The 27,965-nt window shown below is 64.1% G+C and overlaps 1 protein-coding gene across 1 annotated transcript; it reads left to right on the plus strand.

The window, feature by feature from the left end:
• Nucleotides 1-103: 103 nt before the first annotated feature.
• Nucleotides 104-27,965, plus strand: MYO15A (myosin XVA). The gene is made up of 74 exons (XM_014936166.1): nucleotides 104-244; nucleotides 326-1,959; nucleotides 2,011-3,793; nucleotides 4,702-4,784; nucleotides 5,015-5,078; nucleotides 5,185-5,294; nucleotides 5,531-5,605; nucleotides 5,831-5,921; nucleotides 6,053-6,058; nucleotides 6,370-6,473; nucleotides 6,628-6,691; nucleotides 6,782-6,895; nucleotides 7,096-7,257; nucleotides 7,362-7,475; nucleotides 7,587-7,645; nucleotides 7,911-8,034; nucleotides 8,123-8,218; nucleotides 8,310-8,441; nucleotides 8,881-9,006; nucleotides 9,173-9,250; nucleotides 9,645-9,799; nucleotides 9,928-9,973; nucleotides 10,084-10,208; nucleotides 10,438-10,555; nucleotides 10,638-10,813; nucleotides 10,883-10,967; nucleotides 11,124-11,249; nucleotides 11,416-11,493; nucleotides 11,888-11,973; nucleotides 12,171-12,216; nucleotides 12,327-12,451; nucleotides 12,681-12,798; nucleotides 12,881-13,056; nucleotides 13,126-13,210; nucleotides 13,499-13,552; nucleotides 13,738-13,819; nucleotides 13,909-14,039; nucleotides 14,780-14,875; nucleotides 15,340-15,575; nucleotides 16,227-16,405; nucleotides 16,529-16,601; nucleotides 16,781-16,972; nucleotides 17,123-17,217; nucleotides 17,337-17,425; nucleotides 17,520-17,643; nucleotides 17,795-17,856; nucleotides 17,997-18,060; nucleotides 18,164-18,302; nucleotides 18,847-18,922; nucleotides 19,021-19,117; nucleotides 19,379-19,500; nucleotides 19,630-19,689; nucleotides 19,858-19,933; nucleotides 20,558-20,673; nucleotides 20,759-20,877; nucleotides 20,969-21,110; nucleotides 21,371-21,482; nucleotides 21,632-21,706; nucleotides 22,085-22,290; nucleotides 22,371-22,504; nucleotides 22,584-22,650; nucleotides 22,801-22,873; nucleotides 23,184-23,257; nucleotides 23,362-23,444; nucleotides 23,668-23,798; nucleotides 23,910-24,004; nucleotides 25,104-25,181; nucleotides 25,443-25,539; nucleotides 25,835-25,995; nucleotides 26,090-26,223; nucleotides 26,321-26,454; nucleotides 27,138-27,271; nucleotides 27,567-27,707; nucleotides 27,827-27,965. Exons 1-74 carry the CDS (start codon nucleotides 104-106, stop codon nucleotides 27,926-27,928), a joined length of 11,160 nt encoding a protein of 3,719 aa, XP_014791652.1. The 3' UTR covers nucleotides 27,929-27,965.

Consider the following 27,965-nt stretch of genomic DNA (forward strand, 5'->3'; position numbering starts at 1 on the left):
GTCGGGAGCCAGACGGTGTGCCAGGAGCCACCTCGTGCCGGAGCGGGGCATCATCTCCCAGGGCCCCACTGGGGCCAGAGCATGAGTGCCCGCCACCACCGGGATGGTTGGCAAGAAGGGGGAGCCCAAAAAGGATGCGGGGGGCAAAGGGAAAGGGAAGAAGGGCAAGAAGGATGCGCCCAGCGAGACGGAGGAGACCTCGGACACGGAACTGCTGAAGGCAGAGGAGAGCGAGGAGACGGAGGTGGTGGAGGAGGAGAAGGATGAGAAGGAGAAGGAGAAGGATGAGAAGGAGAAGGATGAGGAAGAGGCGGCTGTGGAGGAGCCCAAGAAGGGGAAGGGGAAGGAGAAGAAGGGGATGCTCAAAGGGGTGGGGATGAAGAAGCCGGGCCGGGGGAAGAAGGCGCAGGCGGAGACGGAAGAGGAAGAGGGTGAGAGCGATGCCGCGCAGACCAAGAAGAACCTGAAGGGCACCTCCAAGTTGGCGATTGGGCTGGCAACTGACAATGCCAAGAAGAAGAAAGGGGCCAAGGGTGCGGAGGCCAAGGGTCAGCCCAAAGCATCCGCAGAGCCTGGCCTGACTGAGGAGGAGGAGGCGGCGGTGGCAGCGGCGCCGAAGGCCCGGGTGAAGCGGAGCCTCCGCAGCACCTCCAAGCTCTTCATGGGCTTCAAGAAGCTGGGGCTGCGGCGGCCCAAGAAGGGGCAGTTCAAGAACACGTCCCGCTTCTTCTGGGGGCTGCAGAAGCACAGCACCAAGAAGAAGAAGAAGAAGAAGAAGAAGGCGGTGCTCAAGTCCACCTCCAACCTGATGGTCCGCTTCAAGCACGTGGGCAAGAAGAGGAAGGAGGCAGCCAGCACCACCCCGCCGGCCAAGCCGTCCTTCCTGCTGCTACGGCGGGGCGGGCAGGTGGCCGAGGACAGCGCGTCCCTCTTCCGCCGGCGCCCGGAAAGGAAATTCAAGCCACGGGCACAGGTGTTGAGCAAGGCGGCCGCCGCCACGGGTTGGCTGGCCAGGAAGGTCCTCTCCCGGCGCGGGCGGCTGGTGGGGGGCAGCCGGGCGGCCGACACAGCCTGGCTCACCCGTATCGGTGCCAGGAAGCTGCCCTTCCCCGCGGAAGACGAGATCCTCAGGCACCGGGCCAACATGAAGCGGATCCCCGGCGGCGGCGGGCTGTCGGCCCCCAGCGCCACAGGGCACGTCCAGGAGAGGCAGGGCAGCATGGTGCGGCGCCCGTCCCGGCGGCGCTCCCAGCGCGCGCCCGCGGAGATGCCAGTGCCACGCTACGGGTGGGCCGAGGAGGAGGATGGAGCCTACAGCCGCCGGCGAGGCTACGCCAAGGAGGAGGATGGAGCCTACGGCTCCCGCCGCGGCTACGCCAAGAAGGAAGATGGCGCCTACGGCCCCCAGCATGGCTATGCTGAGGAGGATGGAGCCTATGGGCCCTGGCGTGGCTACGCTGAGGAAGACGATGGAGCCTACGGCCCCCGGCATGGCTATGCTGAGGAGGAGGAAGGCTACATCCAAAACCCAGCCTACCCTGCAGGGTACGGCTTCGAGGACACGGTGCCAAGCCCTTATGCCGACTACCCTGGCTACGAGGCAGATGAAGACTATGGCTTCTACGGCGGGTTTTGGGAGGAGGGTGACCCACCAGGGCACCCCTATGGCTACGCGGAGCTCGAGGATGAGGGAGCATTTGGAGGCAGGTCCCCCCTGGCCCTCTACGACCCTTACAGCAGCGACCCAGAGTACGGCGAGGAGGTGGCGAGGCCCTTTGGCTATGGAGGGGACGCCTACGAGGACTTCGGGGAGCCCCTCGCTGGAGGGTACCTGGGGGGTGAATACCCTGAGCATCGCATCCAGTACAGCGAGGGGGGGTGGGCGCCGCACGCCCAGTCCTCCTGCAACCCCTACGCCCTGGGCCTGGAGGAGATTGCTGAGGCCGAAGAGCCCGAGGAGTGGGAGGAAGAGGAGGAGGAGGACGGGGAGTATCCCTTCTCCATCCTCAGCACCTCCTCGCTCCGGGGCATGCGGGAGACGCTCTCCTCCAAGCTCTCCCTCAATAGGAAATTCAGGCTCTTCCCCCGGCCACAGGTCAAGCTCTTCGGCAGGGACCGCCTGGATGTCCCCCTCCTGCCATCTCCCCACCTGCCCACCGCCCGTGACGAGGACGACTACGATGAGTATGAGCCACCTCCACCACCGGCAGCCCCCAGCCCCCCGGCACCCCCAGGACGGCGGGTTTCAGCAGCGCGGGCGTGCGGGAGCCCCCTGGGGCAGTTCCTCCAGCGTTCCCTCTCGCAGCCCCCCAGCCGCCTGCCTCGGGGGGCAGGGGGATTTCGGGACCCCCACAACCCCCAGCCCTCCTACAGACGCTCCAGCCGCAGGCTGGAGGGGATGGAGAGCGCCGGCTCGGGGGGCCGGGACCCCCCAGTGCGATCATTTTCAGCCAGGGACCCTTCCTCAACGGCGGGGCCCTGGGGACAGCCCCCTCCCCGAGAGGCGGGGGCTGTGCGGCGGCTGTCGCTCCGTAACCCCTTCGCCAACCCCGGGCGCTCCCCGTCACCGCCGCCATCCCAGCAGCCCCCCGGCAGCGTGCAGGGTGAGGGGCCACGGCGATCCCCCTCCCTCGGGGCCAGCCTCCGGCGGTTCAGTCCTGAGCCCCCCACCCCACCATCAGCTGCCCCCCGCTCACCGGGGCCAGTGGCGGGGAGGCGTTTGGGGGTCCCCGTGGGGGGGTCAGGGAGACCTCTGTCCCCACGGCCGTCGCGGCGGAGCAGCCCCCCAGGGCTGCCACTCCCACAAGCCTGGTCCCGGCTTCCCGAGCCCCCCACCAAGGCAGTGAAGCCGCTGCAGAGGACCCCTTTCCTGGCACCCACCTCTCGCCCCGGCAGCCGCCGCCTCAGCCCCCCCGGCCCCTCCTGGGATGCGGATTTGCCCCCCTGGCAAGGTCCCGCACGGGGTCTCGCCGGGGTGCCCCCACCTCCCAACCCTGCTCCCAGCACCCCCAAAAGCTTCATCCAGCGCATCGGGCAGCCCCTTGCCGGGATGGCCCCCCGCTCCCCCACGGCGAGGCCAACTCCGGCTGAAGTGGGGGCCCGCACCCCCTCCCCAGGGCGCTCTGTGGGGCAATCCCTGGCGTCGCTGCTCGTGGAGAGCATGGCCCCCGCCAAAGCCCCTCCGTCCTCACCGCCCACCCGCCGTCCCTCCTCCTGCTTGCCCTCCTTGCCCCAGCGCCCATCCTGGCGGGACAGGAGCACCCGCAGATCACCGAGCCCACCGGCGGGTCACCGGGCATGGCCCGACACTGGCCGCCCTGTCACCTCCTCCTCCCAACGTGGGGACCGCAGCCCCTCACCCCAGCGTCGCGCTGCTTTCCCGGCACCCCACAGCCGAGCCCCCGGCTCACCGGCCGCCCTCCGCCGCGGTGCCCGTACCCCGGGGCTGGCGGAGGGCATGGAGGGTGACGGGGCGGCCGGGGAGGAGGGCGCGGGGCGCTATGCGGTGGTGACGCCGCAGGTGCAGAGGTTGGGCTCCTTCCGCCGGGCATCCCGCATGTACAAGCAGCACTGGTCCACGCAGCACGTCGTGCGGGTGCGGGAGATGCCCGACGCCTGGACGGCCGAGCAGGGTCTCCTCCGGCAGCCCAGCCAGCGCGGCCGCCGGTGGGCGAGCCAGCGGGGAGCCAACATCGCCCGATACCTGAGCCAGCGCTCGCCGGCGGGCGGCTGGAGGGACAGGCACCCCTGGGCAGCTGGCTACCTGGGCACCAAGCAGCCCTGGCGCACCAAGGTAACGCCGGTGGGGAGCCCACTGTGGGTGCCGGCAGTGGGATGGAGCTGGGGGTGGGGGCAAGCCAGCAGCTGGAGGGACCCGGGATGGGATGTTGAGCTACCAGCTCACTGGGGCATGAAGCCACCAGAGCCGGGGGGTTTCAGTGGCCAGGATGGGGGGTTATGGGGACGCTGGGTGCTGGCAGGGGTCCTGCTGTGAGGGACCAGGCTGGAGAGGGGGTGGTCATTGCCTGTTGTGTGTCCCCCCCCGTGCATGGCCCCCTTGGGGATACTTGACTCTTCGTATGGAAATGCTGAGACCTGATCTCCAGCTGGGATGGGTGCAGGTGACACGCTGACCTGGCGGGTGTCCGCTTTCTGCCTGTCACCTGGCCGGCTGCCAGCATGGCCTCCTGTGTGTCACCTGCCCCACATGGCCGTGGGGAGCAGCCCCCAGCCCCCCGGCTCAGCCACCACTGCAGCCCCCATCCATCATCTCCCCTGGAGGTGCCACCCTGCCTGGGGGTCTCTGTCACCTGCACTTTGCAGCCCCCGGGGGGGTTTGGGTGAACCTCGGGGTGTTGTGGTGGGGGTGGCAGAGCTGCCTCTGCCTGTTCCTGCCTGTCCATGGTGAGTGGGACCAGGGGTCTCCAGGAACAGCCTTTCCTGCAACAGGGATGTCTTGGTGTCCCCATGTCCCCATTTCTACTGCTGCTGCTGCTCTCCCTCAACTTGTGACACTCTTGTTGGGGGACCTGTTTCGGTGCTATGGGATGCTTGCTCCTGTCCCTGCCATCGCTGGCTGCAGGCTTTATGGTTTGGGGTCACAGATGCTGGTTTTGGGGTGGTGGCAGTGACAGGGTGGGACACCGGACGGGGTTGGCACAGCCTTGCTGTGACGGAGCCGGGCTGGGTTGCTCCATGCAGATGCAGTCACTGTGCAGCCTGCCCATCGTGCGGTACCAGGAGGCTCAGGAAGAGGACGGGCTGGAGGACATGACCCAGCTGGAGTGAGTGTCCCCATCCCCTTCTCCACACGCTGTGACCCAGTGCCGCGGGAGCCAACAGGGCTGTAAACACCCCTCACCATGCACCCCACATCTCCCACTGCTCCCCACTCCATCCCATCCCATCCCAACACAGGGTCTACTCCAGCCTGGGGACACTGGGGACATGCTGGGGGGCAGCAGACACCTCCTGTCCCATCACCACCCCTAACACAGCCTCTGCTTCACTCTAGGGACCTCCAGGAGGCCGCGGTGCTGAGCAATATCCGGACACGGTTTGAACGGCAGCTCATCTACGTAAGCTTAGGGGCACACAGCGTCCCCTGAAGACCCTGGGTGTGGGTTCTTCAGGGGGGTCATCGCTCTCCAAGCCCTCGTAGCCCCAAACTTCACTCTCCCACAGACCTACATTGGCAGCATCCTGGTGTCGGTGAACCCCTACCGGCTCTACAACATCTACGGGACAGAGCAGGTGCTGCAGTACGAAGGCAGAGCGCTGGGAGAGAACCCACCGTGAGTACCTGGGTGTCCCCGAACACCCTGTGGGGACAGGGACACCCCTACCCACACCTTAACCCCCCCTTAACAACAGGGTCCAGGCTGGGTAGTCCCATGGCTCTGAGGACACTCGGTCACAGGGTGCTGGAGCATCTGTGTCCATGCATGGGGATGCTTGGGGTGCAGTGGGGGTCCCCATGGTGGGATGAGGTGGCACTGCACCCCCCACCTCTGCTTTCCTCTCCCCTCAGGCACCTCTTTGCCATCGCGAACGTCGCCTACTCCAAAGTGATGGATGCCAAACACAACCAGTGTATCGTCATCAGGTGGGACACAGCTCTTCCCCAGCACAGCCCCCCCTCCCCGGGATGGCCCCTCATCAGCGCTGCCATAATTAACGGTTGCAGGATGATGCCATCAGCCTGACCCATCCCCGGGGCCAATGGGTGCTACTGGGTTTGGGGTGCTGGGTGGGTTTAGGATGGGCACACCCCTCTGGCTCCCTGCTCAGCTGGTGATGGCCCCGGCTGTGCCCCTTCTCTGCGTTTCAGTGGGGAGAGCGGCTCGGGGAAGACCGAAGCCACCAAGCTCATCCTGCGCTACCTGGCAGCCGTCAGCCAGAAACGCAGCACTACCCCGCAGGTAGGGTGCTGCCCCGGGGGACATCCCTGTCCCCATCCCCTTGTCCCACTTCCCTGTGTTCTCCTCCGCTCCATTGCTCATGGCTCTGCTGCTCTCTCCTTGTCCCCATGCTTCCATCTGGACCACGGCAGATAGAGGTAATGGGGAGGTCACATGGGCTGGGGAGGTTCAAAGGGACTGAGCATCGTGGTGGCATCTCTGCCATGTCACCCCAGTGGTGGGGGGACAGCAGGGATGGACAGCAGGAGCTTGGTGCATGCATGTGCATGGGGTCCTTGTGCTCTCCTGTATCCTGGTGCAGCCCATGGGCTTCTGCACAGGGCAGGAGGTGGCAGGGAGCACAGCATGAGCGGCAGGGTGACAAGAGGGGTCCCTTAGCCATGGGGACAGCCTGCAGTATGTTGGGGTGCCTGGGCTGACCCCGTGGCTCTCCCCATTACCGTGGCAGATCCTGGAGGCGACCCCCTTGCTGGAATCCTTCGGCAACGCCAAAACCGTGAGGAATGACAATTCCAGCAGGTTTGGGAAGTTTGTGGAGATCTTTCTGGAGGAGTAAGTAATGTTGAGCAACACTCCTGCGTGGCCTGCCCCAGACCCTGTGTCCCTCCCCTGTCCCACAGCTCTGGGGTGGGATGCACACGGGGATGCTTTTGGGGACAAACCTTGGCTGAGGTTGCCACCCGAGTGCCCGCTCTCATCCCTGCAGCGGCTTGATCTGCGGTGCCATAACCTCCCAGTACCTGCTGGAGAAGTCCCGTGTGGTCTTCCAGGTGGGTGGCGAGGGGGTCCCCAGCTCTTCTCCCCTCCCCACATCATCCCCCCCACCAGCCCCTACCCCAGAATGGTCCTCTGCTCCCCAGGCCAAGACCGAGCGCAACTACCACATCTTCTATGAGATGCTGGCAGGGCTGCCCACCCAGCAGCGGCAGCGGTACTGCCTGCAGGGCGCCGAGACCTACTACTACCTGAACCAGGTAGCGTGCCCCCTGCATGACCCCCACCCCACACCCGTTTTTTTGGGGGGTTGGCCAAGCTCGGGGTGCCAGTGAGTTCCTGAGTCCTCCTGGATTGGGTGTGCAGATGGGGAGGGTGCTCAGGGCAGGGTGTCACCTTCATCCCCACCCCTGGGTGCTGTCTTCGGGACCCACTGATGGCACCGAGGGGTCCATGCCAGGGTGGGAACTGCGAGATCCCGGGCAAGGATGATGCAGAGGATTTCCGTCGGCTGCTCAACACCATGGAGGTGCTGAGCTTCAGCGTGGAGGAGCAGAACAGCATCTTCCGCATCCTCTCCTCCGTCCTCCACCTGGGCAACGTCTACTTCGAAAAATACGAGGTACCCCCAGGGGAGCCAAGCTGTGCTCCTTGGGCTCGATTTGGGATGCGGCAAAGGTGTGTGTGGGGTGTCACCGCATCCCACCACCTCACCGTGTCCCACAGACTGACTGCCAGGAGATTGCCACGGTGGTGAGTGCCACGGAGATCCGGACGGTGGCCGAGCTGCTGCAGGTCTCCCCTGAGGGACTGCAGAAGGCCATCACCTTCAAGGTGACGGTGAGTGCGGGATGGGGACACAGGCAGGGAGGGGGCATCCCTGGTCCCTGGGGACCGTGACTGGTCTTGGTAAAACTCTGTCATGATATTGGTTTTGTGCACCCAAACCAGGAAACGCAGCGGGAGAAGATTTTTACCCCCCTGACTGTCGAAAGTGCCGTGGATGCCAGGTAGAAGGAGCGGGGAACTGTGCTGTGTGGGGACATGGGGGTGTCTGGCCCCTGGGGATGGGGCAGGAGGTGAGATGCCAGGCTGAGAAAGGGGACAGTCGAGTCCCCCCATGCAAGTAGGCTCTCCAGTGATTAAAACTGCAGCCTCTGGGGCTGCCCTCTGCACGAAGTGAGGCCGTGATGGGTGGTGGCCAGGGTGGTGGGATGTGTGCCATGCCATGTCATGCCAGAGCTCCAGTGCTCTGCTCATCTGCCCCCTCCCCAGGGATGCCATTGCCAAGACTCTCTACTCCCTGCTCTTCGGCTGGCTCACAGACCGCATCAACAAGCGGGTGTACCCGCGGCAGGAGGCCCTCTCCATTGCCATCCTGGACATCTACGGCTTCGAGGTGAGCAGGATCCATCCTGGCTCCATCCCCCCGGCCACCAGCCCCGGGGCTGTGGGGTCTCAGGTGCTGTTGACCTTCCTTCTTGCAGGACCTCAACTTCAACAGCTTTGAGCAATTGTGCATCAACTATGCTAACGAGTACCTGCAGTTCTTCTTCAACAAGATCGTCTTCCAGGAGGAGCAGGTGGGGCCAGTGAGGGGTGCTGGGCTCTGGCTCATGCCAAGCATCACCATGGGGCTGGAGGTGTGGGGCTGACCGAGTGCTGGCACTGCAGGAAGAGTATATCCGGGAGCAGATCGAGTGGAAAGAGATCCCCTTCAGTGACAACCAGCCCTGCATTGACCTCATCTCCCAGAAACCCTATGGCATCCTACGGATCCTTGATGACCAGAGCTGCTTCCCCCAGGTGAGGGGCTGCCCAGTTGGCAAGGATGGCAGCACCAGGTGGCCACTGTGCCCAGGGTGACACCATGGCCCAGGGCTGCTCTGCTGTTGGGCTGTCCTGGAGAACCCGGGAGAACTCTTGGGTTTATGAGGGCTGGACAAGCTCTGAGAGGTTCCAGGTCTGTGCCACTGGAGAAACTTCTCCTAGAGGACTTGCTTTTGCAGGAATTACTGAAAAACCCCTCCCATCTTCCCTATAAAAGAGGGAAGGGTGGTTGTGCCCTCTCTGCTGATGGGGAAACTGAGGCACAGAGCAGCAGATGCCCATGTCTGTGTAGTTGCTTGGTGGCAGATCTGAGAGCGGGGTCTGGCTGTTGTCCAGGCATCCCCATCCTGGTCCATACATCCCCTGAGACTGCTGAACAGCCCAAGCCATGTCTCACCACTGCTTCTGTCCCCAGGCCACCGACCACACCTTCCTCCAGAAGTGTCACTACCACCACGGGATGAACCCACTGTACACCAAGCCCAAAATGCCACTGCCTGAGTTCACCATCAAGCACTATGCAGGGAAGGTGACCTACCAGGTGTGTAGCAGTGGGATGCCCCGCGAGAATTTTAAGGAGGGTTAATGAGAAGGTTTATGGGGTTGATCCCACAGCAGGGGATGAGGACCAGCCCAGGGGGTCTGGCTGGGGGCACTGCTTGGTGCTCCTTCCATACTCCTCACCATGAGGTTTTGCTCTTTGCCAGGTTCACAAGTTTCTGGACAAAAACTATGACCAGGTCCGTCAGGATGTGCTGGACCTGTTCATCAGCAGTAGGACCAAGGTAGGACCCTGCCTGGCCCTGGCTCCGCAGTGCTGCAGGGACATGGGGCATGGGTAACCCCCTTCCATACACACCACTTCTCATGTCCCCAAGCCTGTGCCCCTGTGGCTGGTGAAGCCCAGGGGGACCAGGAGCAGAGGATGCCTCCAGATCTGCCCCATGTCCTCTTTCCACTGGGTCTTCTGTGCTTTGACCCCTCAAGCATGGGCACAGGTGGGCATACAGGTTGCTCATGTGCTTCTCCATCCCCATCTGGGAAACCCAGCCACAAATAGGGGATGCAACTTGCTCAGGGCCAGGCAAAAAGGCAGTGGCTGGGCTGGGAAGAGGAGTCAGGGGAGTTTGCACCATCCTGGCCACCTTTCTCCTCCCTAACCCTTCCCATCTCCCCCAGGTGGTGGCCAACCTCTTCTTCGGCCATGCCCAGGTGTTAGCCCGGCAGAGGAGCCTCATCAGGAGGAGCAGCACCAGGACAAGGCGGTACAAGGCTCCCACTGTGGCTGCCCGGTTCCAGCAGTCACTCCTGGAGCTGGTGGAGAAGATGGAGAGGTCAGGGTGGGCAGGGCAGGCAGCCACACCATGCTCTGGGAGCAGGGTGACAGCCAGACCTGAGCCTGGGGTGGCCAGGCTGGCTTTGTCCCCTCTACCCCCTTGCTGACGGGGTTTCTCCAATGCAGGTGCAACCCCTTCTTCGTGCGCTGCCTCAAACCCAACAACAAGAAGGTGAGATGCTGATGCTGCCTGCCCTGGCCAGCACGGGGTGTGTGGCGGGAGCACGGTGGGCAGGGATCTGCCTGCACAGCCACTGAGGTTTCTCCCCATCCCACCCCCAGGAGCCGGGGCTCTTCGAGGCTGACGTGGTCAGCAGCCAGCTGCGGTACTCGGGGATCCTGGAGACCATCCGCATCCGCAAGGAGGGCTTCCCCATCCGCATCCCCTTCCTCGTCTTCATCGACAGGTGCCTGGGGGCTGTGGGTTGGGTGCCACCATCCTACTGAGGGGACACCAGAAAGCTATTTTGTAGGGCAGTGCTTGGCTTAGGGATCTCCCCCATTGGGAGCTCACTGCTGTGACACACAGCACTGGGAGGAGCTGCTTTCCCGGGCACGGTGCTCATCACCACAGGGATGGTCTGTGCGGTGTCCTGGCGGAGTCCCCCCTGGTGATGGTGTTGTGGACTTGCCCAGGTACCGCTGCCTTGTTGACATGTGGTCCAACGTCATTCCCAATGGGGCTAACTGTGTGGAGATGCTGAGGAACCTTTGCCCTGTCAACCCTAGCATGTACTACGTCGGTGTCACCAAGGTACCATGGTGGTCTCGGCTCTGGTGATGCCCTGGGGAGGGTGGCTGAGGTGGGGGACTCATGACATCACCCTCCCTCCCAGCTCTTCCTTAAGGAGCAGCTGTACCAGGCGCTGGAGAGCAAGCGGTCCCGTGCCCATCACCTGGCTGCCCTCACGCTCCAGCGCTACGCTCGCACCTTCTTCATCAAGAAGCGTTTCCGCTCCCTCCGCCGAAAGATCGTCCTCCTGCAGAGCCGGGCACGGGGCTACTTGGCCAGGTGGGGGTCCCAGGGGGATGGCGGATGGGTGCTGGTGGGTGGCAGAGCGTGATGGGTGCCCTCCTGCAGGCAGCGGTACCGGCGCATGCGGCACACGCTCATCAAATTCCGGTCGCTGGTGCACATCTACGTGAACCGCCGGCGGTACCTCAAGGTGAGGTGGGGGCTGACACATCCCAGGGGGTAGTTGCTTGGTGGCAGATCTGAGAGCGGGGTCTGGCTGTTGTCCAGGCATCCCCATCCTGGTCCATACATCCCCTGAGACTGCTGAACAGCCCAAGCCATGTCTCACCACTGCTTCTGTCCCCAGGCCACCGACCACACCTTCCTCCAGAAGTGTCACTACCACCACGGGATGAACCCACTGTACACCAAGCCCAAAATGCCACTGCCTGAGTTCACCATCAAGCACTATGCAGGGAAGGTGACCTACCAGGTGTGTGGCAGTGGGATGTCCAGCGAGAATTTTAAGGAGGGTTAATGAGAAGGTTTATGGGGTTGATCCCACAGCAGGGGATGAGGACCAGCCCAGGGGGTCTGGCTGGGGGCACTGCTTGGTGCTCCTTCCATACTCCTCACCATGAGGTTTTGCTCTTTGCCAGGTTCACAAGTTTTTGGACAAAAACTATGACCAGGTCCGTCAGGATGTGCTGGACCTGTTCATCAGCAGTAGGACCAAGGTAGGACCCTGTCTGGCCTTGGCTCCGCAGAGCTGCAGGGACATGGGGCATGGGTAACCCCCTTCCATACACACCACTTCTCATGTCCCCAGGCCTGTGCCCCTGTGGCTGGTGAAGCCCAGGGGGACCAGGAGCAGAGGATGCCTCCAGATCTGCCCCATGTCCTCTTTCCACTGGGTCTTCTGTGCTTTGACCCCTCAAGCATGGGCACAGGTGGGCATACAGGTTGCTCATGTGCTTCTCCATCCCCATCTGGGAAACCCAGCCACAAATAGGGGATGCAACTTGCTCAGGGCCAGGCAAAAAGGCAGTGGCTGGGCTGGGAAGAGGAGTCAGGGGAGTTTGCACCATCCTGGCCACCTTTCTCCTCCCTAACCCTTCCCATCTCCCCCAGGTGGTGGCCAACCTCTTCTTCGGCCATGCCCAGGTGTTAGCCCGGCAGAGGAGCCTCATCAGGAGGAGCAGCACCAGGACAAGGCGGTACAAGGCTCCCACTGTGGCTGCCCGGTTCCAGCAGTCACTCCTGGAGCTGGTGGAGAAGATGGAGAGGTCAGGGTGGGCAGGGCAGGCAGCCACACCATGCTCTGGGAGCAGGGTGACAGCCAGACCTGAGCCTGGGGTGGCCAGGCTGGCTTTGTCCCCTCTACCCCCTTGCTGATGGGGTTTCTCCAACGCAGGTGCAACCCCTTCTTTGTGCGCTGCCTCAAACCCAACAACAAGAAGGTGAGATGCTGATGCTGCCTGCCCTGGCCAGCACGGGGTGTGTGGCGGGAGCACGGTGGGCAGGGATCTGCCTGCACAGCCACTGAGGTTTCTCCCCATCCCACCCCCAGGAGCCGGGGCTCTTCGAGGCTGACGTGGTCAGCAGCCAGCTGCGGTACTCGGGGATCCTGGAGACCATCCGCATCCGCAAGGAGGGCTTCCCCATCCGCATCCCCTTCCTCGTCTTCATCGACAGGTGCCTGGGGGCTGTGGGTTGGGTGCCACCATCCTACTGAGGGGACACCAGAAAGCTATTTTGTAGGGCAGTGCTTGGCTTAGGGATCTCCCCCATTGGGAGCTCACTGCTGTGACACACAGCACTGGGAGGAGCTGCTTTCCCGGGCACGGTGCTCATCACCACAGGGATGGTCTGTGCGGTGTCCTGGCGGAGTCCCCCCTGGTGATGGTGTTGTGGACTTGCCCAGGTACCGCTGCCTTGTTGACATGTGGTCCAACGTCATTCCCAATGGGGCTAACTGTGTGGAGATGCTGAGGAACCTTTGCCCTGTCAACCCTAGCATGTACTACGTCGGTGTCACCAAGGTACCATGGTGGTCTCGGCTCTGGTGATGCCCTGGGGAGGGTGGCTGAGGTGGGGGACTCATGACATCACCCTCCCTCCCAGCTCTTCCTTAAGGAGCAGCTGTACCAGGCGCTGGAGAGCAAGCGGTCCCGTGCCCATCACCTGGCTGCCCTCACGCTCCAGCGCTACGCTCGCACCTTCTTCATCAAGAAGCGTTTCCGCTCCCTCCGCCGAAAGATCGTCCTCCTGCAGAGCCGGGCACGGGGCTACTTGGCCAGGTGGGGGTCCCAGGGGGATGGCGGATGGGTGCTGGTGGGTGGCAGAGCGTGATGGGTGCCCTCCTGCAGGCAGCGGTACCGGCGCATGCGGCACACGCTCATCAAATTCCGGTCGCTGGTGCACATCTACGTGAACCGCCGGCGGTACCTCAAGGTGAGGTGGGGGCTGACACATCCCAGGGGGGTCCCAGGCACCAGCTCCCATCCTGCTGCATGTTCAGTGGTGGGTCTGGAGAGGGAACAGCGGCACCCCCAGATCCTGAGGCCCCACAGATCCCATCTCCATCACGTCCTCCATGCCCCGTGGGGCATGGGCAATGCCTCTTTGGGGTGAAAGTCTGATGATTCCGGGGGGTGATGGCACCCTGGGGGGGTCCCGCCGCCTCTGGGGACTGTCCCCACCTCTGCTGGTGGGGGCTCAGTGTGGCTGCTCTGCTTGCAGAGGAAGGAGGATGCCCGCCGGCGGGCGGAGGAGGAGAGGGAGAGGATGAAGCAGGTAATGGGCCACAGGCATGCATTGGTGGGGGGAACATCCATGTGTGATGTCTGTGCAACCCATATTGCTGTGCCTTCAACCCTGCCACGTGCTCGCCCGTCCCCGTGCTGCTGGCCAGGGCACCCATGGGTGCTGGGGCAGGGAGCAGCGTGCTGAGTGGGTACATCCCTGTGCTGGGCTGGCAGGAACTGACGAGGAGGGAGGTGGTGGACGTCACCCACCTGGAGATCCCAGCTGAGCTGATGGGGCTGCTGGAAGCTGCCGCAGGTGAGTGGGTCCTGCACCACCACTGGCCCCATTCCCAGCCCCTTGTCCCCATCCCCGTGGTTGTGCCATAGCTTCCCACTGCGCCGTAGCCTCCCGGGAGGTGAACGCCGGCTGTGTGGTCCTGGTGCCACCGCCAGCGCTGAAGCCCGACTCCAAGCTCACCCTCCCGCTCGACATCAACGACTACCCCATGGCCAAGTACGTGCGGGGCCACTTCCAGGTAAGGTGGGCGCCGTGGCCCGGTGGCGGGGAGCCTGCCCGGGGGGGCAGCCGGTTTTCGGGGAGTCCTCGGTGCCCTGGACGTGGCTGAGCAGTTAGGTTCAGGGTCCCCACGGCGGCTCTGCCCGGCGGCTCCCCGCACCATCCCACCGGGCTCTGCCCCGGCTTCGGCCCCCGGGGATGCCACGGGGTGTGAGAAGGGGCCGGATCCGGGGCGGCGGCGGTGCTGCGGGGAGCCGGCTGCCGCCTCCTTCCCTCCCCTTGGGTTCCTGTCGTCTCCAGAGCCCGGGGGGACCCCGCTGAGGTTATCGGAGAGAGACCCACCAAGCCCTCCTGGATGCCCGGCGCGGGGCGGATTCGGAAACGCTGGGGCGGGAGACCAGGTTGCTTTGCTCCCGGGACCCCGACCCCATCTCCAGTCACTTTGTCCCCTTCCTCCTCCTCGACCCCTATTTTTGCCGCATTTTTCTTCGTCCCCAGCATCCCAAACAACAGCGCCAGGGCCAGATCCTGCTCCCAGTCTCTCCGAGGTGCTGGCATCTCTGGTGGTGCCAGCACAGCCTGAGCCCATCCCTGTCCCGCTGCCGGGAGGCTGCCAGCCCCATCCTGTGCCCCAGCCCCTTCACAGCCCCATAGCCCCCATCCAGCATCAATGCCATGCTCAGCGCCATGGGGCTGGCCCCCCAAGGCACGGGGCTGTCCCCAGGGCCTGGGTAGCCATGGGTGCGGGTGTCACCGCAGGAGCCAGCGTTTGGGATGCTGACGGCCCCCCTGGCAGCCCCCCTCACCCGGCTGGATGAGGATCTGTGCCACGAGGCTCTCAGCCTCTTCCAGCTGGTAGGTGGGAAGGTGCAGGATCTGGCACCACAGTCCCCTGCCCACTCCCTACCCGGGGGCCAGAGGGAGGACCTCACTGTCCCTGTGCCAGCACAGCCTGAGCCCATCCCTGTCCCGCTGCCGGGAGGCTGCCAGCCCCATCCTGTGCCCCAGCCCCTTCACAGCCCCATAGCCCCCATCCAGCATCAATGCCATGCTCAGCGCCATGGGGCTGGCCCCCCAAGGCACGGGGCTGTCCCCAGGGCCTGGGTAGCCATGGGTGCGGGTGTCACCGCAGGAGCCAGCGTTTGGGATGCTGACGGCCCCCCTGGCAGCCCCCCTCACCCGGCTGGATGAGGATCTGTGCCACGAGGCTCTCAGCCTCTTCCAGCTGGTAGGTGGGAAGGTGCAGGATCTGGCACCACAGTCCCCTGCCCACTCCCTACCCGGGGGCCAGAGGGAGGACCTCACTGTCCCTGTGGCAGATCCTACGGTTCATGGGGGACCCGGGGCTGGGCGGCCCACAGGAGACCCTCTTCGGCAACTACATCGTGCAGAAGGGGCTGTCGGTACCAGGGCTGCGGGATGAGCTCCTGGCACAAGCTGCCAACCAGGTCTGGCGTAACACCAACGTCAACAACGAGGAGCGGGGTTGGCTGCTGTTGGCCGCCTGCCTCAGCGCCTTCCCCCCCTCCGCCGCCTTCGACAAGTACCTTCTCAAGTGAGCCTGGGCTGGGGACGGGGATGGGGACTGAGGCTGGCTGGGACCCTCGGGGATAGCCTGGTACTCATGCCTGGGGACACTGTTAGGTCTCTCCAGACCAGCCTGGCACATGCTGCCCAGATCCTACCAGGTCCCTCCAAGATCCCTTGGGCCATATGTGCCCAGAGATGCTAACCAGGTCCTGCTGGGGATGCTCTAAGATCCCTCCATGGTCCTCGGGGCCAGCCTGGCACACATGGCCAGGGACTGTGGTCAGGGTCCTCCAGAATCCCTTGGACCGGCCTGGAGCATACATCCAGAAGCACTGCCCGGATCCCTCTAGGAATGCTCTGAGGTCCATCCGTGGTCCCTGGGGCCAGCCTGGCACACATGGCCAGGGATTGTGGTCAGGTTCCTCCAAAATCTCTTGGACCAGCCTGGCACATACATCCAGGGGCACTGCCTGGATCCCTCTAGGGATGCTCTGAGGTCCATCCGTGGTCCCTGGGGCCAGCCTGGCACACATGGCCAGGAATTATGCTGAGGTTCCTCCTTTGGCCAGCCTGGCACATGTGCCTAGGGATGCTCTTAGTCCCTCCGTGGGCCAACCTGGCACCCGTCTGGGGATGCTGCCCAGGTCCCTCCTGCAGCATCTTCCCTTCCCTGCAGGTTTGTCTCTGACTATGCCTTTGCTGGCTACAAGCCGGTGTGCCAGCGCAAGCTGATGCACGCCATGGCGCGGTCGCAGCTGGGTGCCGAGGCTGCCCGCGCCTTCCCGCCCTCGCTGCTGGAGTGGACGGCGAACCGGCAGCAAGCCAGCATGGCGCTCGACCTCCACTGCTTCAACGGTGCGGGGCGGCGCGGGGCTGGGGACGGGGAGGTGGGGAGGGTCGGTCCCCACTTGACCACCCTGCTACCATCACGGGCAGGAGGTGACCGGCGGGACCTGCTCACCGCCCATCCCTCCCCAGGCGACCAGTTCTCCTGCCCCATCCACTCCTGGAGCACGGGCGAGGACCTGGCAGGGGATGTCCTGAAGCACAGGTACCTGCCAGTTTGGGCACCTCCCCAGCCAGCGGGGCAAGCTTGGGGCACAGCATCACCCTGGGGTCACTGCGGGTGACCTCAGGATGTGGAATGCCCAGCTCGTGGGCAGGTTGTCCCCATGGAGCCAGGGCACTGCTGGCAGTCCGTCACCATCCCCAACGTCCTCCTGTTGGCAGGGGCCTGGTGGAGGGCTGGCGTGGTTGGTCCGTGGCCATGAAGGCAGGTGCCCAGTGGGCTGAGCTGGCCGGCCACGACTATGTCTTGGACCTCATCTCTGACCTCGAGCTGCTCCGGGGCTTCCCCAAGCAGAAGTCCTGCTTCCTCATCGGATGGGAGGGGGCCGAGAGCCATGGCGGGGACAGCCGGGCGTAGGTACCCGGGCAGGGATGGGTCCCCCACCATAGGGCTGGTGGGGAGATGGTGACACTGGGCTGGATGGGCACTGGCAGAGGCGTGGGTCAGGGTCCTGGGTAGGGGTCTGGCACCCAGTGGGATGAGCACATCCTCCCTCCCTGCAGGGTGCTGGGACACGGCTTGGATTTGGATGAAGTCCCTCCTCCTCCAGCCGTGAAAGCCCCCACACTGCCATCCACGGAGGCGTACCCCACCCATGGTAGGGCACCTTTTCCCCTTGCCCCCCCCTGGAGCTACTGGTGGGGCCATGCTGGTGAAGCCCTGCCGTGCCAGTGCAGCCCTGCCACCGGCATCTCATCCTTCCTCATCCCCCACCAGATGGGGAATTTGGGGAGCCCCGGAGCCAGAAGGGTCTGGACCGGTACCTGGACAGCCTCTTTGACCCTGTGCTCTCCTACGGCAATGGGGTAAGAGGGGCATCCCCCTGCCCAAGGCAGAAAGGGTCCAGCATTTTGGGGGTGCAGGTGGTTTAGCATCTGTCCCCTGATGCCTGCCCCCCAGGAGCTGGAGAAGCCAGCTGCTGTCTCACAGAGGATGAAGGGAGGAGGTGGCACAGGAGGGGGGGACAGCAATGGCAATGAGCGGAGAGGACCCCCAGTGCCCACGGAGACACGTCAACCGAGGGGTGAGCACCCGAAGTGCTCCTGCATCCCAGCCCAGCTCCCTGCCTCAGTTTCTCCACCTGGTCCCTGGTGTGGGGACATCCCTGCACCCAGCACCCCACATCCCCAGTGTGGGGCTGCAGGATGTTGAGCTCTCCTCCTTCGCTGTCACAGGCCCACAGCCAGCTCCGTCCCCACAGCACCGGGCAGATGCCAACCAGCCACCTGGACCCCCGGTCAGTGGGGCAGGGTTGGGGGTGGCTGGGAGAGGTCGAGCCCTGCCCAACCTCTGCTATGGGGCAGTTCTCCTGGGCAGCTCCCTAGGGATGGAGACAGCTGGGGGGATGCTGGATCCTCACGGCAGTGTCCCTTGTAGGGCAGAGCAGCGGAGGGGACACCGGTCCGTGCCCCACAGCCCCGGCCCTACTTGCAGAAAGCTGGTAAGGGGTCCCAGTGCAATGAGGGGGGTAATGGGGGCTCATGGTCCCACGCATGAGGGTGATGTCCATCCCCCCACCCTGAGCCACCTGCTTGGCCCCGCAGCACCCGTGGGCCGGCGCTGGCCGGGTGAGCTGGTCCGGCATTCCCGGCTCAACTCGGAGCACTTCCCTCGGCCCACGCACGACATCCGCAACATCATCCGGCAGTGTCAGCCGGCCCCACGCGGCTCCCAGCCCCCCAGGTACACACCCGGGCTTCTCCTGCTGGGGTGCAGGAGATGCTGGGGGTGGGGGTCATGCTGGGGTGCAGGTGAAACTGGGATGCAAGTGATTCTGGGGTGCAGGTGATGCTGGGATGCAAGTGATTCCAGACACAGGTGATGCTGGGATGCAGGTGATCCTGGGGTGCAGGTGATGTTGGGATATAGGTGATGTTGGGTTATAGGTGATGCTGGGATGCAGGTGATTCCAGATGCAGGTGATTCCAGATGCAGGTGATGCTGGGATGCAGGTGATCCTGGGGTGCAGGTGATGCTGGGATGCAGGTGAATCCAGACACAGGTGATGCTGGGGTCCAGGTGATGCTGGGATGTAGGTGATTCCAGACACAGGTGATACTGGGATGCAGGTGATGCTGGGATGCAGGTGAATCCAGGCACAGGTGATGCTGGGGTGCAGGTGATTCCAGACACAGGTGATACTGGGATGCAGGTGATGCTGGGATGCAGGTGATTCCAGACACAGGTGATGCTGGGGTGCAGGCAATTTAAGGTGCTGTCTCCACAGCAAGCTCTTTGGGAAGAAGCTGGACCCCCATGAGGAAGCCATGCAGATCCTGAAGGAGCAGCTCTCGGCAGCCCGGGTACCAGCGGCTGGGGTAGGGATGTGGCTGCCCCCGTGTCCCCCACATGGGGCTGGGGGAGCCGCCGGCCCTGACTGCAGCCTGCTCTCTCTTTGCAGGGCCCCAAGGAGGTGGTGGCCACCGTGAAGCCGGTCACCAGCGGCAGGTACCCACTGCGAGCACCATCGGGGCGTCCGGTGGCCAGCCGGCCCCCAGGTACCGCAGGGCACCTTGTCCCCTGGGGGGGTCAGGGCAGAGTGGGGCACCTCATCCTCCCTGGTGGCACCAGGTGATGCCTAATACAGCTGGACGTGGGTCTAGCTCCACAGCATCCTCATGGGATAACTCCCGTGCCTGGCTAAACCCTCCCCACCCCACAGCTGGGCTCCCTGCCTCAGTTTCCCCAGAAGGAGAGGGGCTGTTAGTGGTGCCCCCCCAACCCCCCAGGGATGTGCAGGGCTTTCCATCCCTTCGCAGTCTTCGTCTCGCGGGAGCTCCCATCCGAGGGGCAACAGGTCCAGACCCAGCTGCACCGGAGCTGCAGCGAGGACTTCTACACCTACCACAACGTGCCCTGGAAAATATACATCCGCAAGGAGGTGCGGGGATGGGGCGGGAGGACAAGGTGGTGTCAAAGTGTTGTGGGGATAAAGGAGGCTTTTCGTTGAGCCCCAGCCCCTGTGGGGTGGGCGATACCAGTGATGCTGTGCTGGTCTCCCTCCTGGCAGGTTTTCTACCCCAAGGACAGCATCAACAACCCACTGCTGCTTGACCTCATCTTCCGGCAGGTGAGGAACGAACTGGTCCTAAAGCCCCCCACCCGGGGGGTCCCTGGGAACTGGGGTATCCCCTCACCTTGGCTGCCCCAAGCCACAGGGGACTGTGCAGGGCAGAGGGGCTGGGGGGCACATCGCTCCCCCTGCACGGCCCTGCTGGTCCTCACCCCCTTTCCCCAGATCTTCAACGACACGCTCTCTGACACCTGCATCCGGATCAGCCAGGAGGAGCGGCTCCGCTTGAAATCCCTCTTTGGTATTCCTCACCCACACCCCTGCATCCCACTGCTCCCGGGCTGGGGGGCTCACACCCGGGGGTCTCTCAAACCCAGTTATTCTGGTGCCCATCCTCATCTCCTGGGCATCTCCAGGTCACAACCGGCTCTGCTTAAAGCCAGGGTAGTTTTGCCTCCAAGTGCAACGAGTCCCCTGTGACTTAGTGCTCCACAAAGTGATGAGTTGTGTCAGATCTCAGCAAGGATTGCTGTGTTAGGGGGTGCCCAGGGTGGGGAGTTGGGGGGTCCCGTCTTTCTATCACAGTCCTGCCAGGCTGGGGAAGGGGATGAAAGAAATTTTTTACTCAGGAAGAAATTTTTTACTATGAGGGTGGTGAGACACTGGAACAGGTTGCCCAGGGAAGTTGTGGATGCCCCATCCCTGGAGGTGTTCAAGGCCAGGCTGGATGTGGCCTTGAGCAACCTGCTCTAGTGGGAGTGTCCCTGCCCGTGGCAGGGAGGTTGGAACTAGATGATCTTTGAGGTTCCTTCCAACCCTAACCATTCTATGATTCTATGAGCGTCCCCACTCTCCCCTTGAACCCTGCATCCGGATCCTCCCTGGGAAGGGGGGGACACTCACCAGCGGGTATTTCTCTCTGCAGCGGAAAACAAGCTGGACTCCTTCAGCCCCGTGGCCACCGAGAGCGTCAAGAGGGAGATCATTGCTGCAGCCCGCGACGGCTGCGAGGTGTATTTCTCACGCCTCTTCCCAGCCACGGTGAGGGTCCAGCCGTGGGGTGGGTGGGTGTGGGGGACACTCCAGCCCTGTGCCCCTGGCTGAGGGCAGCGTCCCGGCCCCCCAGGGCAGCGTGGGGACAGGCGTGCAGATCCTGGCTGTGTCCCACACCGGCATCAAGCTGCTGCGGCTGGTGAAGGGCACCAACGTCCCCGGGGAGCAGCTGCGGGTGCTGCGGATGTACAGGTAGGGGTGAGAAGCCAGGGTGGCTGGGGTGGGTGAGTGGGATGGATGCTGTGGGTGCCGGGTGTTTCAGCCTCCCCTCGCCCTGCCCCAGCTACGCCGATGTGCTGTTCGTCACCACCCCGTCCAGGAACATGCTGGAGTTCAACCTGCGCAGCGAGAAGCTCATCCTCTTCTCCCCCAAAGCCTCCCAGGTCAAAGCCATGGTCGACCAGTTCATCACGGAGCTCAGGAAGGTGGGGGGTACCCTGGGGCTGGGGGGGGACAGCTGAGGGCACGTCCTGTGGGCTGAGCCCTGCCTGTGTGCCTGTGTTTGGGGGGCCGGGGTGGGCAGCGGAGGGCACCCTGCAAATGGGACCATAGCTGAGACGAGAACCCTGGGGTGGTCCTGCAGCCAAGGGTGGTTGAAGCCCCTGTGCCGTGTGTGCGTGGATGTGTGTGGGTGTGCATCGGTGTGCTTGTGTGCATGGGCTGTGCCAGCCCCCCCTGTGCCCAGGACTCCCAGTATGTGGTGGCCGTGAGGAACTACAGCCCAGAGGATGGGCGCCAGCTCAGCTTCCACAAAGGGGACATCATCCATCTGCAGCCTCTGGAGCGCCCCGAGAGAGGTGAGTGGCCCCCCCTCAACCCCCCATGCCAAAACACCCTCAATGAGGGGCATGGGGGCAGCAGGACTGATGGTTTCACTGGCCCTGGAGGTGGCCGTGCCCTGGCCTCGCATCCTGTGACAATCTGTGTCCCCATAATGTCCCTGCAGACCACTACTATGGCTGCGTGGTCCGCAAGAAGGTGATGTACCTTGAGGAGCTGAAGACAGGCACCCAGGATTTTGGTGGGTGCCATGATGTCCCTGTGCATGTCCCCAGTGTGCATACACTGCCCTGAGCTGCGTCACCTCCTGGGGCTGGGGCACGGGGCAGGATCCTGCCTCTGTCACCCCCCAGCAGGATGGTCTGGGGTCTTTTTGGCACTGACCTGATGCAGGGGGACGCTCCCCTGCAGCTCCCACCCCGGGTGTCACCGAGTGCTCCCTCACATCCCTGAGGGATGGGCTTAGTGGCCTCTGCTCTGTGCCATTACCTTGAGCAATGCCAAACCATAGCCGTTTCCACCCAAAACTCACATCCTGCCCCCCTGGAAAGAGGCTTTTTTTGGGGGTCACCCCCAGGGCTGCCGTCCTGAGGCCATCCCCACCATCTGCCCGGTGCAGGGTGGAAGTTCGGGGCCATCTATGGCAGGTCGGGGCTCTTCCCCACCGAGTACGTCCAGCCCGTCGCAGCCCCTGACTTCGTCCACTTGCCAGCGGAGAGGAAAGAGGAGCCCAGGGACAAGCAGGGCAAGGTGGCATCTTCGGCTGCTGTGGCTGTGGCCGTGGCCTCCACCGCTGTGGCCCAGGAGTTGGACCGGAAAACCGAGGTGGGTGCTGGCCCAGGGCTGTTGCCAGCACGGTGTTGGTGTGGTATGGTGTCCCCGACACCCACCGTCCCTCTCCATAGGTGTCCCCCACCAGCACAACCTTTGTGGAGGGTCTGGGGGGAGATGGCAGCGAGCGGCTGGGGGCCGCCGTGGGGACCTGCCCCATGTTGGCCTTCGCCCGGCGGTATTTCCGCGCAGTGCGGCATGGGACCACGTGAGTGCCTGATGATGGGATGGGGACAACCATCCCATCGGGACACCCATGCTCACCCCTTCCCTCGTCCCTCTCCCAGGGAATCCTGCGGGACAAGGACAAAGAGGGATGTGCCTGATGCGATGGAGATGCTGACGTTCACCAAGGTACAGGGAAGCAGGGTGCCTCGGGGTGCCCCTGCTCTGCTGTCACCTGCGGGTCCCTCCCAAAGTCCTGGTGTGCTTAAAAGCACCCCAAATGCCACCCCAATCCCATTCCCCCGGCTGCTCTTGGGACTTGACCCTCTCCCCCTCCAGATCCCCATCCAGGAGTCACTCATCGAATTTGTGGATGGTGGCATCAGCAAACTGGCCACCGAGGCTTTCCAAGGTAGGCAAGGGGACACAAACACCCTGCCCCCCCTGCACCACAACCATCCCCAGCCCCATCTTTGGAGGAGGCTGGGGGCAGGACTGGGGTGGGCAGATGGGGTGGCCTGGGAAGGGTTTAGATCCTGGTCCTGCTCGGAGGAGGCTGGGGGCAGCACTGGGGTGGGCAGAAGGGGTGGCCTGGGAAGGGTTTAGATCCTGGTCCTGTTGCCCCAAGCGCTTGGAATATTGCCCACACCCAGTGGAGCATGTGCCTGGGGAAGGGAAGGAACAGGGTGAGCTGTGTCACTGTGTGGCTTTATCGTCCCCAGCCGTGATGAAGTTCATGGGTGACCACCCTCTGCGGGGGCAGACGGAGCTGGATGCCATCTGCACCGTCCTCAAGGTAAATCCCCCTTTGGGGCGGTGAATCCTGGGGGGGTGGCCTGAGGAGGAGGGTGGCAACAGGGGATGTCCCCAGCCGCAGAGCGAGCCGTGCCTGTCCCCCAGCTGTGCGCGGAGCACGAGGTCCTGCGGGACGAGGTGTACTGCCAGATCATCAAGCAGGTCACCAACAACACCAGCTCCAAGCCGTGAGTCCCTGCACCCGTGGCATCTACCCCAGCTGGGACAGCATAGTCTGGCTCAAGGGACACTTGTGTCCCCAACCAGGCTGAGCAAGCCCAACATGGGGGAAGACCCGCGGACCCCAACCTCACAGAGGGCTGCGTTGCTCCTCGGGGTGGTGGGTGCCATTGCAGCTGCTGTGGGCACCCTCGCCCTCCCTGGGGGCTCAACCCTGGCTCTTCCCGGCAGGGACAGCTGCCAGAAGGGCTGGAGGCTGCTCTACATCCTCGCTGCCTACTACAAATGCTCTGAGGTGCTCAAACCCTTCCTCCTGGCCTTCCTGCAGGATGCCAGCAGGCACCCGGAGCTGCCCTTCCAGGGTAGGGGCTGTGCACACCCAGCACACGGTGGGGAAGGACACCCAGGGGTGTCATGGGGCTCTGGCGAGGTGGCTCTGCCCCATCCTTCACCCTGGTCCCCCTCCCCACCAGGCATCGCCAAAGCCTGTGAGCAAAACCTGCGGAAGACCCTGCAGTTTGGTGGCCGCAGCCTCTTCCCCAGCAGCATGGAGCTCAAGGCCATGGTGGTGAGAACGGGCACCCGTGGGGCACAGAGCAGGGCTGATGTCACCTTGAGATCCTCCCTGGAGGTTTGGGATCCCCCCATGGGCTCGGGATCCCCACCATGGGTTCGGGATCTGCCCCCCTCCAGACACTGCCCTGGGGCTGAGCTGATGACCCCTTGCTGGGGTGGGGAGCCCAGTCCTTTGTGGGGGCTGCTCTCCAGGGGCACTGCTTTGGAGGTGCCCTGGGCTTTCAGGGGTCCCCAGCAGGAATCGTGCATGCAGGGTGGGGGGCACAATGGCTCACCCGGGCCAGATACAGGATGATCCTCATGGGGTGGTCCCCGTGGAATAGCTTGGGGATTTGGGGTGTCCTTTGCGGTCGTGCTGTGCGAAGGGCCCCCCTGCACCCCACTGTGTCCCCCCCCCAGCACACGGCGGGGAAGGACACCCAGGGGTGTCACGGGGCTCTGGAGAGGTGGCTCTGCCCCATCCTTCACGCTGGTCCCCCTCCCCACCAGGCATCGCCAAAGCCTGTGAGCAAAACCTGCGGAAGACCCTGCAGTTTGGTGGCCGCAGCCTCTTCCCCAGCAGCATGGAGCTCAAGGCCATGGTGGTGAGAATGGGTGCCCGTGGGGCGCAGAGCAGGGCTGATGTTACCTTGAGATCCTCCCTGGAGGTTTGGGATCCCCCCATGGGCTCGGGATCCCCACCATGGGTTTGGGATCCGCTTCCCCCCAGACACTGCCCTGGGGCTGAGCTGATGACCCCTTGCTGGGGTGGGGAGCCCAGTCCTTTGTGGGGGCTGCTCTCCAGGGGCACTGCTTTGGAGGTGCCCTGGGCTTTCAGGGGTCCCCAGCAGGGATGCAGCTCTGTGCATGTGGGGTGGGGGGCACGATGGCTCACCTGGGCCAGATACAGGATAATGTCCATGGGGTGGTCCCCGTGGAATAGCTTGGGGAATCGTGCATGCAGGGTGGGGGGCACAATGGCTCACCCGGGCCAGATACAGGATGATCCTCATGGGGTGGTCCCCGTGGAATAGCTTGGGGATTTGGGGTGTCCTTTGCGGTCCTGCTGTGCAAAGGGCCCCCCTGCACCCCACTGTGTCCCCCCCACGCAGGCTGGACGCAGTGCCAAGCGCCAGCTCTTCCTCCTGCCCGGTGGCATCGAGAGGCACCTCAAGATCAAGACGTGCTCGGTGAGTTGGAGAGGACAACAGGCTTGGGGACAAGAGACTTGGTGCAACCCAGGCTCGTGGTGACCCCTGCGTTGGGGGCACCCCGAGGTAGTGGGGCTGCACCCCTCAGCTGTCCCTGAGCTGGGGGACTTTGTTTTTTGGGAAAGGGACATCCCTTCCCAGGGCAGCCACATGGGATGGGCCTCAATGCAGGACCCGTTGGTGGCCCAGAGCGTGACAGGGGGATGTGGTGGCATCCCATCTGCCTGTCCCCATGCCCAGGTGGCTCTGGACGTGATTGAGGAACTGTGCAACGAGATGGGCCTGCAGCACCCAGAGGCTTTTGACGAGTACATCCTCTTCGTGGTGACCGACAGAGGTGAGGGGCTGGTGGGGCAGCCACATGGGATGGGCCTCAATGCAGGACCCGTTGGTGGCCCAGAGCGTGACAGGGGGATGTGGTGGCATCCCATCTGCCTGTCCCCATGCCCAGGTGGCTCTGGACGTGATTGAGGAACTGTGCAACGAGATGGGCCTGCAGCACCCAGAGGCTTTTGAAGAATACATCCTCTTCGTGGTGACCGACAGAGGTGAGGGGCTGGTGGGGACGGCTGTGCCGCTGGTGGGTGCCACACGTGGTGGGTGGCCATGCTCAGGCTCCCGGGGTGGCACAGGGCAGAGCGTGCGGCCGCTGACCCGCCGGGAATATGTCCTGGACGTGGCCGCCGAGACGGAGCGCAGGGACACCAGCTACACCTTCTGGTGCCGCCGCGTGGTCTGGAGCCAGCCCCTCAAGTTCGACAACGAGCTCTACGTCACCGTGCACTACAACCAGGTGGGGCCACCCCACCCGGCTCCCCCGTGGCCACCTCCCTGTCCCCCTTCCCTGTCTCCAAGCCATGTCCCTGCATTCTGTCCCCTCCCCACAGGTGCTCCCCGACTACCTCAAGGGGCTGTTCACCATCCTGCCGCCTGCCAGGGCAGGAGAGCAGCACTTCCCACAGGTGGCCAAGCTGGCCGCCCTCCAGCACCGAGCCAAGGACCGCCACCACGTCCCCACCGCGTACGACCTGGGGCATGGGGGCCTGGGAGGGGGACATCCCATGGGGTGCAGGACCCACCAGGGCCGGTGCTTGGCCCTGACCTCCGGTTCCCCGCAGGCGGGAGGTGCAGGACTACGTCCCCCCCCAGCTCTTCCGCCTGCTGAAAGCCCAGTCCTGGCTCCACATGGTGACCCAGCACATGCAGCAAGCCCAGGCGCTCAGCGCCCACCAGGCCAGGGCACAGTTCCTGGGTGAGCGGGCACGGGACCACCGGGATGGGGAGGGGATGCCAAGGGGGAAGCCATGCTAACGGGGAGGTGAGGCTGCAGGGGAGGTGATGCTGCCAGGGATGCAGTGCTAATGAGGACACAGCCTAATGAGGATGCAAGGCTGCCGGGGATGTGACGCTGCTGGCGATGCGATGCTGATTGTGTCTTCCTAACGAGGACACAATGCTAATGAGGAGTCAATGCTGCTGGAGATGCAATGCTGCTGGGGAGGAAAGGCTGCTGGGGGGCATGATGCTTCTGGGGATGCAAAGCTGCCCAGGAGGCGATGCTGCCAAAGATGAGATGCTGCCCGGGATGCGATGCTGCTGGGTGGCTTCTCCGTGGGGAGGCTGGGACAGGCAGATCTCAGTCCCTTGTGGAGCCTGGGGGTGGTGGACATGGTGGGACAGGTCTGAGATGGCAGGGCAGGCTGCTCCCAGGTCCCACACTTGGCCACCCACTTTCCCAGCAGGCTGCAATGGGACCCCTTGGCTGCTCCTGCTTCAGAGCCTGAAGCCACCCAAAGCTCTGGGAGCTGACCCAGCTCCTGCCAGGCATGGGGCTGGCTGGGACCCTTGGCAGAGCCCCTGTGGGTGCAAGCCACCCTTGGGTCCAGGCGGGAGGGGGTGGCAGCAGGTGCTGAGACCCCGTCCTCCGCCCCGCAGGGCTGCTGAGTGCCTACCCCATGTTTGGCTCGTCCTTCTTCTACATCCAGAGCTGCAGCAACAACGCCATCATCTCACCCTGCATCTTGGCCGTCAACCAGAACGGCCTCAACTTCCTCAGCAAGGAGACCCACGTAGGTGGAGGGGCTGGGGGGGGGCACGGAGGCCCGTGGGTACCACCCAGCCCCCCCTCCGTCCTGCTGCAGGGCCAGACCCCGGTGACACTGTGAGATGTGAAGGCAGGTGGTGGGATGATGGTTGGGGATGGTGTCCCCAGGTTTGGCCTCAGTTGGCCAGCTCTGCCTGCCCGTGCCCACCTTGTCCTAGTGATGCAGCCCCCCCTGCCACCCCATCCTGCCCCCGCTCCAGTCCTCGGTCCCCTCGGGGGGGTTCCAGGCTCTTGTGGGCCACCTGTCTTGTCCCCTCCAGGAGCCCATCGCCAAGTTCTCGCTGAAGGAGATCCAGTCGACACGGACGCAGCGGCCGACGGCCGGGTCCAGCTCCCCCTACGTGGAGATCACGCTGGGCGACCTCCTGGCCCAGGGCATCACCCAGCTGCAGCTAGAGCAGGTAGGAGACACCCAAGGGTGTGTGTGTGTGTGTGTGTGCGTGTCCCCTGCCTGCTGGGGGTCCCGCCGTGGTGGCACAGCCACCAACAGCGTGTGTGTGTCCCCCTGAATCCTTGGCAGGGCCTGGAGCTGTGCCGCGTGGTGGCCGCGCACATGGAGCGGCTGCTGGGAGCCCGGGAGAAGAGGCTGACGCTGCCGCCCAGCGAGATCACCCTGCTCTGAGCCCACCGCGGGACCCCCACCACGGGGGGGGACAGAG

The sequence above is a fragment of the Calidris pugnax genome, unplaced genomic scaffold (assembly GCF_001431845.1).
Source record: "Calidris pugnax isolate Ruff unplaced genomic scaffold, ASM143184v1 scaffold17, whole genome shotgun sequence".
NCBI lineage: Eukaryota > Metazoa > Chordata > Aves > Charadriiformes > Scolopacidae > Calidris > Calidris pugnax.